At 45.3% G+C, this 14,283-nt stretch overlaps 1 protein-coding gene across 2 annotated transcripts; it reads left to right on the top strand.

The window, feature by feature from the left end:
- Positions 1-2,434: 2,434 nt before the first annotated feature.
- Positions 2,435-4,827, top strand: LOC119315142 (NAC transcription factor NAM-A1). Of its 2 annotated transcripts, none has more exons than XM_037589814.1 (3): positions 2,435-2,906; positions 3,126-3,463; positions 3,576-4,827. In XM_037589814.1, exons 1-3 carry the CDS (start codon positions 2,660-2,662, stop codon positions 4,215-4,217), a joined length of 1,227 nt encoding a protein of 408 aa, XP_037445711.1. In that variant the 5' UTR covers positions 2,435-2,659; the 3' UTR covers positions 4,218-4,827. The 2 variants fall into 2 exon arrangements, with proteins under 2 accessions (XP_037445711.1, XP_037445712.1); XM_037589815.1 differs by having other exon boundaries at positions 2,777-2,906; positions 3,058-3,463.
- Positions 4,828-14,283: the final 9,456 nt, after the last annotated feature.

Here is a 14,283-nt window from a genome sequence, read left to right as displayed (position 1 = left end):
GTCAATTCTAGGAATTGAACTCGGGTCGTTAGGCTGCCCAACCGCATGCCCAACCAGTGAGCCAATGCTCTCTTTGCAGCCTCTGACCTTTCTTAGTTCAACCGAATGAACCATTTTTATTAACATAATTGTGCCTTTCCACTTTTTTGGAAAGATGGTTGTGTGTTTACCCTTTTCGGAGTTGTGCTTCCTAGGGAAGTATAGTTTTTGTTTCTTTTTCCGGAAGCACATGTTGTGTTTTTTTTTCTTTTTTAGGAAGCATAATTGTGTTTTTTCTCTTTTTGGTGCTTCTCATGAGAGCACAATTATGCTTTTCTTTTTTCGAGAAGTACAACCCAGGAAACATAGACTGGGTTTTTTCTCTTTTCAAAAAGTATAATTATGTTTTTCGCATCGCGGAAAAGCACCGCTTCCAAAAAATATATATCAAAACCAAGGAAAAACTGAAAAGCTAAAAGAACCAACAAATAAAATAGAAAAAACGAAAACACGCGTAGAAAAGGAAAAAATAGAAATCATGAGGGTGCGTCCAACACATGACACGTGGCGACTGTTGGGCGCAGCATTGTGGCCCTTCTAGGTAAAGAAAAAACATGACCTCTACGGGAACCCTCCAAGTGGTATCATTAATTAGTTGCTCCCTAGCAACGCCCGATTTTGGCCATGTCACTGTGGACTCCTGGGTTATAGTAGTAGGTGATTTTGGCCCAATGAAAATTGCCATTGTTTTGTCAGTATCCGCGGAGTCACTAACGAACGGTGACCCCTTTTGGGGGACCTCGAGGGGTCACTTTTGGTGGTTTGGAGAGCACCAAGTGGTGCCTCCAGCCGGCGCCATGTGGAGCCGTCCTCACATGTCGCGTGCTGAAGGCTCCCTCCGAATTTCATTTTTTTATTATTCTTTATGCATTTTCATATATTTTTTCCTTGGTTTTCCTAAGTTTTGGAGAGAAGAAAATGTTTTCTTTGCGAAGCACATCTGTGTGTGTTTCTCTTGGAAGCACATATTTGCTTCCACGAGAAGCACAACCTATGCTTCCGCTAAGACCATCGCATGTGCTTTCATGAGAAATACAACATGTGAGAAAAAAAAAAGGAAAAACACAACATGTGCCCCTCCCACCACCACCACCAGAAAAGTGAAAATCATAACCTTGCTTTCGGAATCCGTTTTTTCTTCTGTTTTTTCGGTTGCCAGTTTTTCTGTTTTTTATTCATTTTTTGTTTCCATATTTTTCTGGTTTCTGTTTTTTTGGTGTTTTCATGGGGAAAAAGGTTTGTTGAAACCTATTAATAAAGGATCTTGTTTCAAAGATCTTGATGGAAGAAATCCAATGATTAAAACAGTTTGGTATTTGGACACATTGTTCAAGAGATAAAACATTTTGAATAAATGAATCTATGAAAAAAGAGAGAGAGAAAATCAAGGTTGCGACAAGTGTGTGCACAACAGTGCTTTACTTCTCTGAGAAGGAGAGGAGTGACCTTTGTAAGTGGTAACCCTCAAATAGTGATTTCACGGTATCTGATTTCCGAGCGAACAATTTTTTTTCCGTTCTTGGCCAATTTTGGCCCGAGAACAAATGCTTAGGGATTTTGCGGCGCCCAAGCCTGTTACCATGATCCAATCCGAGAGATTTTTCAACCAATCCAAAAGACCGTGCCACAGATGAAGAAACATTTATGATATTCGTTCTTCGTGTTGGCTAACTAGCAGCAGGTTGTTTCCGTAGAAAAAAAAGCAGCTAGTTGTTCCTGCAGAAAAAAAAAACTAGCAACTAGTTGTTCTAGCAGGAAAAAAACTAGCGGCCAGTTGACTCGGGAACTTTCTAGCAGGCAGACAAACAGAATCATGATAATCCATGAATATTGTAAGCATCAATATTAAGTTTAGAACTTGAACTCTGATGGGTTGAAGATACATGTCTTCCTATAGCCATCTAATCACAGGTTGATTTGCTTCTTTTTTTGACGAACTGGTTGGTTCCATTAGGTGTCTGAAATGAGGTCACCATGTTAAAAGAGGTACCCCTTGATTAGTTGATGGTCACGATGTTAAAAAAGAAAGCAAGAAAGAGGTCACGATGTTAGGTATCATGCGGCCCACCAGAATATGCTGAAATGGAGCTCAGCACGGGCCGATAAAACACCCAGGAAGCTACGAAGCCGGTGCAAACTAGGCCTTGGGCCGAAGGACGGGGCAAGGTGAGCCGTGGTCCGGTCCGGCTCCCCCGCGCCATCCCAGAAGAGAAAAAAAGTGAGGAAGCGGAATGGGTGGAGGTGGTCGCGCGAGCTCGCGCCGTCCGGTGGCGATCTGACACGCGGTACGAGCGGCGGCCGGCATACGTGTCCAGCGGCGACGGGCCCGCGGCCCCGGGCAAGGTTACAACGGAGCCGTATTTACTCCTCCCCTGCTCTCCTCGCCACGGTTTCACAGCCGCCCCGAAACCACCAGAGCTTCCACCGCAGATCACTCGCCCGCCTCCCCTCTCCTCTCCTCCCAACCGTCGCGGTAACAAATCCCACTCCGTTCCTTCCTTCATCACACTACCTAGAAGCTTTGGCAGTTGAGTTAGGTGCCCACCACAGGGGCGCTCCGGTGGGATCATCTGGTGTGTTTGTTGGTAGCTAGCTTGCTAGGGGGAACGAAGAAGATCCGATGAGGTCCATGGGCAGCTCCGACTCATCCTCCGGCTCGGCGCAAAAAGCAGCGCGGCATCAGCATGAGCCGCCGCCTCCGCGGCAGCGGGGCTCGGCGCCGGAGCTCCCACCGGGCTTCCGGTTCCACCCGACGGACGAGGAGCTGGTCGTGCACTACCTCAAGAAGAAGGCCGCCAAGGTGCCGCTCCCCGTCACCATCATCGCCGAGGTGGATCTCTACAAGTTCGACCCATGGGAGCTCCCCGGTATGCTATGTCTATCTCGTCGGCCGTGCTTGATTTATCACGCGCCGCAAATTTCCGGTGCAATTAAATAATCGAATAATCCATCCATCTCATGCTTATACTATTGCTGTGCACAAGTATTTTTATATTCTTCTAGCACACATGTGTGTAGATATCTGGGTTATGTATGTGATCCTGTCGTGCTTGTTCATGCGCTCGGGATCGGGATCCATCCATCAGAGAAGGCGACCTTCGGGGAGCAGGAGTGGTACTTCTTCAGCCCGCGCGACCGCAAGTACCCCAACGGCGCGCGGCCGAACCGGGCGGCGACGTCGGGCTACTGGAAGGCCACCGGCACGGACAAACCTATCCTGGCCTCGGGGACGGGGTGCGGCCTGGTCCGGGAGAAGCTCGGCGTCAAGAAGGCGCTCGTCTTCTACCGCGGGAAGCCGCCCAAGGGCCTCAAAACCAACTGGATCATGCACGAGTACCGCCTCACCGACGTGTCTGGCTCCACCACCACCAGCCGGCCGCCGCCGCCTGTGACCGGCGGGAGCCGGGCTGCAGCCTCTCTGAGGGTACGTACACGTGTCGATCGCACGGTATAGCTAGCAGTATTTAATTACTCTCGAGCTTAATTAGGGTATTGTTGATGGTTGATGAAGTTAATTATGTACGTCGTCTCATCAGTTGGACGACTGGGTGCTGTGCCGCATCTACAAGAAGATCAACAAGGCCGCGGCCGGAGATCAGCAGAGGAGCACGGAGTGCGAGGACTCCGTGGAGGACGCGGTCACCGCGTACCCGCTCTATGCCACGGCGGGCATGGCCGGTGCAGGTGCGCATGGCAGCAACTACGCTTCACCTTCACTGCTCCATCATCAGGACAGCCATTTCCTGGAGGGCCTGTTCACAGCAGACGACGCCGGCCTCTCGGCGGGCGCCACCTCGCTGAGCCACCTGGCCGCGGCGGCGAGGGCGAGCCCGGCTCCGACCAAACAGTTTCTCGCCCCGTCGTCTTCAACCCCGTTCAACTGGCTCGATGCGTCACCCGCCGGCATCCTGCCACAGGCAAGGAATTTCCCTGGGTTTAACAGGAGCAGAAACGTCGGCAATATGTCGCTGTCATCGACGGCCGACATGGCTGGCGCGGCCGGCAATGCGGTGAACGCCATGTCCGCATTTATGAATCCTCTCCCCGTGCAAGACGGGACGTACCATCAACACCATGTCATCCTCGGCGCCCCACTGGCGCCAGAGGCTACCACAGGCGGCGCCACCTCTGGTTTCCAGCATCCCGTCCAAGTATCCGGCGTGAACTGGAATCCCTGAGCAAATGATATGAACACCACATACGCGCATGCACGCATGCATAACTTTTGCAAGTGTAGCCAGTAGTTGTTGCAGTTCGTGGTAGTCGCTTTCAGTGAGCACTGAGTAGCTAGCTGCATGCACATCACCATTGCATGGATATATATGGCTGCATTGCACCATGGCCACGTACTTGTCCGAACTTGCTAGCCATATAGTAGCACATAGCTAGGAGTATTTTCGAAGTAAAAAAGATCATAACATAGTGCTCCATATATATTGTAGTAAATATATATTTTAGATATATGAGTATGATATTAGCGTCATATGCATATAGTATATATTGTAGTGCATATAGTAAATACATATGCAGTTGATTACAAACCCCAGTCAGATATAATTTTTGGCCGGGTCTAGCTACGCATCATGTATAAATAGGTGTGTATGTAAATAAGCAACGCATGGTAATTGCATACACGGGTATGATTCATCTACATGGACCTACATTGTATAACTTTTTTTTGCGAATGAAGTTTTGTGAACTACTATGTTGCAGTGGTTTAGTTATTAGTTATGTGAGTGGCCCTTATGCGCCAATCTTTTATACATAGATTGGAATTTATATGCTAAATATGTTTGACAATTGTGTGTTATCTCCTTAATTTCACTTTTCAAAGGAAAACTTCATCTTGACAGTTATCACATGTATAAGCTGTCCACGGACGCCTTCCTAATCACCGCGCTCATGTAAGTTCTATGTGGCCTTGCCGCCACACATAAACTAGGGAAAGATATGTGCACGAAAGATGTAAGTACATCTCTATTCCATCCTTTCATTTTCAGCTTTCAAGATGTGTGCCGTGAATATATCCCAACACCTTCGGTCATGTAGCACCATCTGTTTACTATGGACTAAGGGACTACTGCCTCGAGGTTCACTATTACTTCCCCCTTTTCCTACGTCATTCACGGGACATATTCTCTCATGAGGTACCCATTTCTCACTAGCCAACTAAAATTTAAAGTTAGGAAATCCATTTGTAACCCTCCGTAAAGAAACATAAGAGTGTTTAGATCACTATTTAGTGATCTAAATGATCTTAAATTGTATCATATAGTGGCGACAGACTTGAGGTATAACCTTAGCTAAGAGTAGAGTGATAACCTCTCTTTTTCCCAATGAGAGTGATAACCTACATTGAAGTAAACATGTGGCCCATAGAGAAACTTGGTAATTTTTGTGTGGTGTTTACCAAAACTCTTGAAATGAAAGGATTAGTTTCCAGCATTTTCTTTTCAATATCAGTCGCATGTCTAAGAATTTTCATCATTGTTCCTTAGATCCCTTCTTTTACTCCGATGGTATTTTCAGATCATAATCAATGCATTCTAGATCAGAGTTAGGCGACAAACCTACGCGTAGGGCAAAAGACAAGGAGATTGGTGAGGTCGTTAACACTGACCATCCTTATCTCCACTCGCTTGATATATAAATGAAAATAAAAAGTGTTTTTATAAACTTGTATTCTAAAGACTATACTTGTAGGTAAGGCACAAGAATTAATGTACGTTGCAATTTTCTATAACAAAGACGCACTGGATAATTAGCTATACCAACGAAGTAAGGTTAGACTGTGATGCATGACAATGTCCATTGCAGCAACAAATATGTGAGAACATTGATGATCCTCACCAACCATCCTTATCTAGTGCCGCTTGCTAGATAATATAAATGTTTTGCTAAAGTTGTAATCTCAAGACTTTTAATTTTAGGCACGATAATGTGCAGTTTTCCGTGGCCAAGATTGACTAGAAAATTAGCTAATCTGATCAATTAAAGTCAGAAAAATTATCTTGGTCTTGTCATGCATGTCAATTTTGATTAAAGCCACAAATATGTGAGAGAATGATATGGTTTACCCTGACTACAATAGAATTCAACGAGCTCCACCTGGTTGATTGTCAATAAAACCATCCACATGTTTCCTTTCCCTAGCTAGGTGCTAATCAACCAGTCGTTTCGCTCACGCACGGTATGGCGACAACTGCCGCCGCACTTGCCCCGCTCGAAAAATCTGTGAGAAAAGCATGGGCGCACTCGTTGGTATACACATTGTCAGAGCGATACACCCAAGCCTGACGCGGTAGGGGAAGGAAAGTTCGAGGACTTCACCCGAAAAAATGAGTTAGGCTACGAAGCAGCAACCTTTTTTCGTATCCCTAGAGGGACAAGAGCGCGAGCGTACGGGAAATCGATACAACCGCGCGTGTGGGACAAGGCGGGGATGGCCGTGTGTCCCTATGCCTTTCGGCCCTATCGCCTCCCGGCTTCCTTGATTCGGATGATTTTGACGACGCTCACTTATGGACGAGGCCCCATGCTGCAAGCTACTAAACGACAAATAACCAGTGGTTTGTTGAATTACAAATATTAGCGACAGGTTTTTAGAAAAACATTTTTAGGTAAACTTGTTTTCCAGATGTAATTTTTAGTAACCTGTTTATATTTGTACAAAATAATGTATGGGCAATTTTTTTTTTGTAAAACCAGCCCCGTCCAGAGCTGTGAGCTGTTTGGAGACGCATTCAGCTTTCCTATTCCCCGTACAATTTTTTTTAATCTACCATGCCTATCTCCTCCCGTGAGCTGTGAGCTGGTGTCCTTCCCAAGCTGAGCAACTTTCCCCAATTTAGCCGCGAAGTCTCCGATCCCATGTCGTCGTTTCCTCCTGTCACCACCACCATTACTATGGAGCTCAACCTCCCTCTGCTTAGCCATTCCTCCTTCTCTATCATATCCCTGGCTCCTAGACGCCAATGCTGGCTTCCAATCAGGCGCAGGCGGACGCTGGTCGCTGCTTTCCCTCGATTCCAGGCAGGGTCGCCGCGCCTGCCGCCCTTGGTCGGCCCCCGCACAGCTTCTCATGCTCAACCGCATGCAGCCGTGGCTTTGACGGCTCTGCGCGCACGAACGCCGGCCGGCCGCTCCCCCTCGACGCCTGATTCCTTGCCGCAACCGAAGGCTTGCCGCGAGAGCTCAATAAGACGGCCTCGGTGGCGGCGACGACCACGGGCAGCCGCGGTTCCGAGAATTCAGTTTTGCAGTATATCCGCGGATTGTTTAGAATAGTAAAACACGATTTTATTCCGGCGTTGGTCAATTTTCTGATTTATATAAAATGGATTCTGTACGTTCCATCTATCCAAACAAGACAACCCGTCTTGTCGATCGATCTGAAGCGTAATTACCCCGCTATCTCTTACCTTATGCAACGATCGATCCTTATCTTATCTCCGGAGCTCACGAATTGACCGCACTCTGCTGGCATCTTTTAGCCTGGCCATGTTTTTACATGGCCTTTTTACTAGCCCACGCGCGGTGGAAACCAGCAATGCGTGGTAAACATTTTTACCGCGCGCGCGCCTCTTGGCCTATCCTCGAGCTAGGTGTTGCGATGCGATTGCGGTAACTATGCCCCAGTGCACGTGATTGGCTAGCTGCTTAAACATCACACGGTCGCTATCGGCATACGTCTTAGCATGTCGCCGTCCAAAGATAATGTGTGATGCTAGTGATCATCCTATCGACATCGATGTCAACGCGACTAGGGTATAGACAAGCAAATCAAAGGCATTGATGCTGAGATTTTTATTGCAGGATACGCAGTAGCTAGGAGACGAGGACAAGTGATATTTTTCACTTTGTACCTATGGTCGAAAGCCCGTTACTTAGCCGGGGAAATACAGCGGCAAAAATAGTGTGTTTCGTTTTCGTACCTGGGAATGCAGAATAGCTGAAAAATCTTCTTGAAAACTATCTGTCTGGTCTCGGTGCTGGTCTAACTCAGCACTGAGCTAGCAAGGACTCATGGTTAGACACTTAGATGTGGACATAACAGTAAGAAAATCCTACTAACCAGTGGCGGACCTAGAAATAAAATGGAGGATGTGCACACGTTAAGAAAACTGAAGTCTATTGCAATTAGCTTGCGTGGGCATTAAAAATAAGCTAATTTTGACATGGTGAAAAAATATCTTCCAAAAATCTGGGTGTGCCATGGCACACCTGGCACACCCCCTGGGTACGCCACTGCTACTAACATACTCTACTTACTAAAGAAATCGAGAAAAATACTATTGGATAACCGCAAGCTATAACTTTTCTAGACAGTCGAGTGATTAGAGAGATGATGGTCCTCCTAGTCTAATGGACATCAAACGCACTCAGATTTGACATATTATATGTCTCATGTAAGGGAGATTGTCTTTCTGTGCAAACCATGTATTCGTAGACGAGGTGCTACTAGTGTCTTCACTCTTATCTTAAAGTTCGATGACTTTATTAATCTTTAGTACAGATAGTGTGACTATATATGCACATTGTTGTATCTAGGCCAAAAGGCACCGGGAGAATTAGCTAAACCAGTGAGCTAAGGCTAGACTGCCATGCACGACAATGTCGATTGCAGCCACAAATATGTGAGAACATGCATTATCAACACCCACCATCATTATCTACCTCCACTTGCTCGATAGTAAAAATTAAATTACATATTCTAAAGACTTCAATTTTAGGCACAATAAACGTGTAATTTTCCATGGCTAAGGTTGACCAAAAAATAGCTAGACCGGCAATTAAAGTCCGACAAATTACCTTGATGTTGTCACGCATGCCATTGTCGATTGTCGCCAAAATATGGCAGAACATGATATTGTTCGCCCTGGCGGCAATAGAATCTCAACGAGCTCCAGCTGGTAGATTGTCCGTAAAATCAGCCACATGTTTCAACCAGCTATTTCGCTCACGCACAGTAAATGCGAGAACCACCGCTGCGCTCGCCCTGCTAAAAAAAACAGTGAGAAACGCATGGGTACGGGCTGTCATGACGATACGCCCAGGCTGTGGCGCGGTAGGGGAAGGAAAGTTCGATGTGTTCATTGGAAAAAAAGGTCTTAGGCTGCGAAGCGGCAACATATTTTTCGTGCCCTGAGCTACACAGGAGCGTTATCATACGGGAGATCTGTACGTCGGGGAACGCGGGGCGGGGCAGGGGTGGCCGCTCGTTCCAGTGCCTTTTGGCCTTGTCGCACCCCAGAAATGTGTGGTAAAAGTTTTTATCACATGCGCCTCCTTATTGATCCACAGGGACGCACTGTATGTGTTGCATTGCGAATGGGGTAACTACACCCTGGTGCGTGTGATTGGCTAGCTAATTAACCATGGTACAGTCGGTATCCGCATACGTATTGGCATGTCGTTGTTGCCATACTATGTGTGTTGCTAGTGATCGACCTATCGACGTCGATGTCATGGTGACTAGGGTATAGACAAGCAGATCAAGGAGTCTTTTTTTTTTGCGGTGGAGATCAAGGAGAATTGATGCTCAGATTTTTATCGCAGAATACTTCGGCGATAGGAGACGAGGAGAAGTGATTTTTTCACTTTGTACCTCTGGTCGAAAGCTCGTTACTTGGCTAGGAATACAAGGGCAAAGTAGTGTGTGTGTTTTTGTACCTAGAAATGCAGATTGACCGAAAACATTCTTCGTGAAAACTGGCGGTCTCGTCTAGGTGTTGGTCTAAATCAACAATAAGCTACCAAGGACGCGTGGTTAGATACTTGTATGTGAATCTAACAGCGAGAAATCCTAGTTACATGCTAAAGAAATACGAGGAAATCACTACTAGATAACCCCAAGCTATAACTTTTCTAGACAGTCAAGTGGTTACTTTTTGTCTAGAAGGAAGACGCAAGTCAAGTGGTTACTGAGATGACAGTAGTCCCAGCCCAGTGGACATCAAACGCACCCAAGTATGACATATTATATGTCTCATGCAAGGGAGATTGTCTTTTGGGTGTAGACTATGTATTCGTCGACGAGGTGCTATTATATTCAACCTCAATAACTATAATCTTGAATTAGATGTTGTGTACACAAAAACAAAAACCTAGGAAGGGTGGCCTGCATGTATAGTAGCTCCACCAGCTGAGAGGATCGGAGGACAACTGATATTATTTTTACTTTGCACCTCTGGACGATGCTCGTTACTTACCCAAAACGGCCGCTAAATATAGTGTGCTTGTTCTCATACATGAAAATGCAGAATCACTGAAAACATGTTCGAAAAAAAAATCTATCGCCGTGCTTATCTAAATGAACATTAAACTAACAAGGAAGCATGGTTAGACACTAGATGTGGACCTAACAGTAAACAAATCCTACTTACATCTTGAATAAATAAGGGAAATTACTACCAGGTAGCCTTAAGCTATAACTTTTCTAGAAAACCAAGTTTCCTTTGGTTGATTAAATAACCCCAGCCTACTGGACATCAAACCCACTCAATGTTTGACGGATTGCGTGTCTCCATAAAGGAGATTATCCTTTTGATGTACACGATGTATCCCTCAACTACGAGATGCTAGTGGTGATGACTTGTAATATCTTTAAGCTTAGTGAGGTTTATGAGTGTGTCTATCTTTGTGTCTACAACTTGTACTAGGCATGTCTCGATAAAGAAAACCTTGTGTGTACACCAGGAACAATGCATAACCAAAAGCAGCATGTACATATTTCGAGCCATTGAGTTTGGTTATTTGAGAGGTTTAATCAGCCTTTGGGTCTGCGTGAATTACATTAACCATTGTCAAAGTCTATTTTTAGTCATTCACACTGAACTAAACTAAGTAGTCATAATAATTTTTGTGCAGGGAAGTAACTATATATAATAGTTGAAGAAGATAATAATCCGTCACGTTGAACTCGTGAACCCTTGACACTGAACTAAACTATGTAGCCATAATAGCTGAAGAAGATAATAATATGTCACGTTGAACTCCTCAATAATAATAGTATGTTTTTGTTCTATATATTTAGTTGCCAAACATAAAATAAAAGGTAACTATGAACCTATCCCCCACAACAAAACCCTGAACTCAACGTAGAAAACCAGCCACATGGTAAACTCCAGATTCCCTTTCTCAATTGCATGCCACTGACAAGACGCGCGCGTTGATAGGATTCCCTGGCCCGATTACGACTTTGGTGCCCCGCATTTCCAACTTGTGAGCCAACGAACGGTGGTGCATAGAAATCACGGCGATGGCAACCGAACGTCTCTGTCAGCCGCGCGCAACCGAACGGTGGTGCTAGCTAGCCAGGTGAACACTGGCTGGGCCGCTCGCTCCTGATCGACCGGGAGCGCCGGAAGGGTTACCTCGCTGTAGAATCTGTCCGGTGCATGGCCGGAAGCCCGGCCGGAACCGAAGGCGAAATTCTGTTCAGCGTCGACAGGCCTAGCTTAGGCCCCGCGCGCGTGTCTCCTGCTTTGTTTTCTTTTCCCACGTGTGTGAGCTCCGCGAATGACTAATGATCTCTGCAGTGTTGCATTGCATGTCCTGTCAGGTCAGGCTCGCGGAGTCAAGGAAGCGATGAGAAGGCACCGTCGCGGCCATGTCGAAACGCAAAAGCGGGGGCTAATCAGGCGCCTACACGACGCGCTCGCACCGGTCGCTGTGCTGGCCTCTCGATCAATTCCGATTAATTCGGCCTTTGTGTCCGGCGCGCGCGCGGCTACTATTCGGGGGCATGCAGGCGAGCCGATGGCGGCAAAGCAAGAAGACCGGTCGTGATCGCATGGACGACCTGGGGCCTGGCAACAGTACGTACGGTGATCGGGGCTCGGGGGTGGGGCCTGGCTTGCTATCATCTCTTGCGGCGGCCGCGGGAAAGCGGAGTGTAACGGCTCGGTCGCCGTCATTGGCCATGTTGCCAGCCTCCGCCCCCGGCACGTCGCCGTCGCCGGCCGATCACCGCGGTGACCACGCCCCTCCGAGCCTATGCCCGTGCCTCGCAGCGCAAAAGCGACAAAAGAGGGCGAATCGGGAAGAAGGGCACGGCGCGAGTGAGAGAGGTCGCTTTAAGCCTTTAACCTACTACTATAAGCTTGAAGCTGGCTGCAACAGATGGCCAGGCCGCGCCGGGGATCGGAGGGGACTGGATGTGACCGTACTGCGGCCAGAGCGGAGTGCGGTGCGGTGCGGTGGGGGCGGATGTGACCGTACTGCTGTCAGGATCGCACAGACTGGAGGATGGCACCGGCCGGCCGCGGCCGCGCGAGGGCGAAAGCTGCTCCTGGTAGTTATCAATCTATCTATCATCGTGTGTGGGTTAGAGGCTGGTTAGAGGCTGTTTGGTTTGTGACTAACTTTGTCAAAGATTGCCACATCTAAGATTAGTCAAGTTTGACCAACTTAGGTGAGTGTTTGGTTCAAGCCACATCTTAGGCAAGCCACACTTGGACCCCACATGGCATACACATAAAAAAGTGTGGCAAGATTCCTTTAGGCTTGTCAACTTGTGGCTCTCATTTTGATGAACTAACCTTAGTCAAGTTTAGCAACAATGTGTGACAAAGTGTGACAATGCTAGTCCTAAAACCAAACAATCCCTTAATATGATGGGTTAGAAGAGCTGCGATTCGCCATTGACACGCGACACGTGTCGGTTAGACGGTTCTTGCAGCCAGGGGTTACACCGTTACAGCTTGCGCCACACAGAAGAAGTAACTTCTTTTTATTTGAGAATCACAGAAGAAGTTTTTTTTTTGAGACAAGAATCACAGAAGAAGTAACTGGAGCCCCTTCGGTGTAGGCCCACTTTGGGCCTCTGCCTCAAAATTGGACCTGGCAATCCATTTCAAGAAACGATGAGCCCAATTATGTAACACAGGGTCAACTCAAAAAACAAATTATGTAAGGCAGGATCATATTAAAATAGTTGGAGCGTCACTCTCTTGTAAGTCCAGGGCGCCCATTTCTCTTTTATTTTCCTTTTTTTGTATTTTGGTTTTTACCTCTTTTCCCATTTTCAATTTTCTTTTATATTTTACAGAAATTCAAACCGCATTCGAGAATGTGATAAAACATGCATGAATTAGAAAAAAAATGAGATATTTATAAATGTGTGTGAATTTTTATAATGCTCCAGGAATTTCAAAAGTATTCATGAATTCCATAAAATGTTTTTGAATTCGAATCATTTTGAAAATTTAACTCTGTTTAAGAAATCAACAATTATCCCTACGATTCACAATTGACACGGGATACATGACAGTTAGTTAGACGGTTCTTACAGGCTACAGCCATGGGTTGCAGCTTGCGCCACAGAGAAGAAGGAACTGGAGACCATTTAGTGTGGCCCACCTCGGGCCTATTTTGAGCTCAAAATTGGACCGGGCAATCCATTTGAAGAGACGATGAGCCCAATTTTGATTTTTTAGCACATGAGCCCAATTTTCTAAGACAGGATCATATTATTTTCATTTTGTGGGCCTCGACTGTCACTCCATGTAGGTCCAGGGCGCCTTTTTCATTTTTTTTTGCATTTCCATATTATTTTCATTTTTTAGTTTTAGATAAATTCAAAAAATATTTATAAAATTGAAAATGATCAGGAATTTCATAAAAATATTCATGAATTAAACAAATCATGAAATTTACATAATTTTTTTGAATAACATATGTTCCAGAATTAAAAATATATTCACAACTTCCAAAAAAGTTCAAGAATTTGAAAAATTTCATGCAATAAAAAATTTGAAACTTTTTTATCAGTTCAAAAATCTTAATAAAAATTAATACTTCTAAAAGAATCCATAACTTTTAAAATATTCCTGAAATAAATATGTTCGAATTTGAAACTGTTGAAATTTTATGAAAGGTCTGTGAATTCAAGAAAATTCAAGAACTTAAAAATGTTCACAAGGTTATAAAAATATTGGATTTGAAAAATGTTCTCAGATTTCAAAAAACGCTCCAAATTAAGAATCCTTAATTCAGAAAATATCCCTGAGTTTCAAAAAGTATGTACCAATTTTAAAATGTACATGAATTTAAAAATGTTACTGAACTTCAAAAAGTTCTCAGGGATTTGAAAATATATTCATGAATTAAAAATGAATAAATAAAGAGAAAAGGAAACCAATACTAAGAAAATATAGGGAACCCCATAGAGAAAACATATTAAAAAAAATCCAGGCGTAGAATGTTCGCAAAATTGAAAAAACGCCACCCTCCATGGGAAGA

The sequence above is a fragment of the Triticum dicoccoides genome, chromosome 6A, assembly GCF_002162155.2.
Source record: "Triticum dicoccoides isolate Atlit2015 ecotype Zavitan chromosome 6A, WEW_v2.0, whole genome shotgun sequence".
NCBI classification, from domain to species: domain Eukaryota; kingdom Viridiplantae; phylum Streptophyta; class Magnoliopsida; order Poales; family Poaceae; genus Triticum; species Triticum dicoccoides.
This window is presented reverse-complemented; position numbering and strand designations above follow the sequence as displayed.

Coding starts and splice junctions, on each gene's coding strand:
- LOC119315142 (XM_037589814.1), top strand. CDS start 2,660: ATGAGGTCCATGGGCAGCTCCGACTCATCCTCCGGCTCGGCGCAAAAA. Junction 2,907..3,125: donor CGACCCATGGGAGCTCCCCG/GTATGCTATGTC, acceptor TCCATCCATCAG/AGAAGGCGACCTTCGGGGAG. Junction 3,464..3,575: donor GGGCTGCAGCCTCTCTGAGG/GTACGTACACGT, acceptor TCGTCTCATCAG/TTGGACGACTGGGTGCTGTG.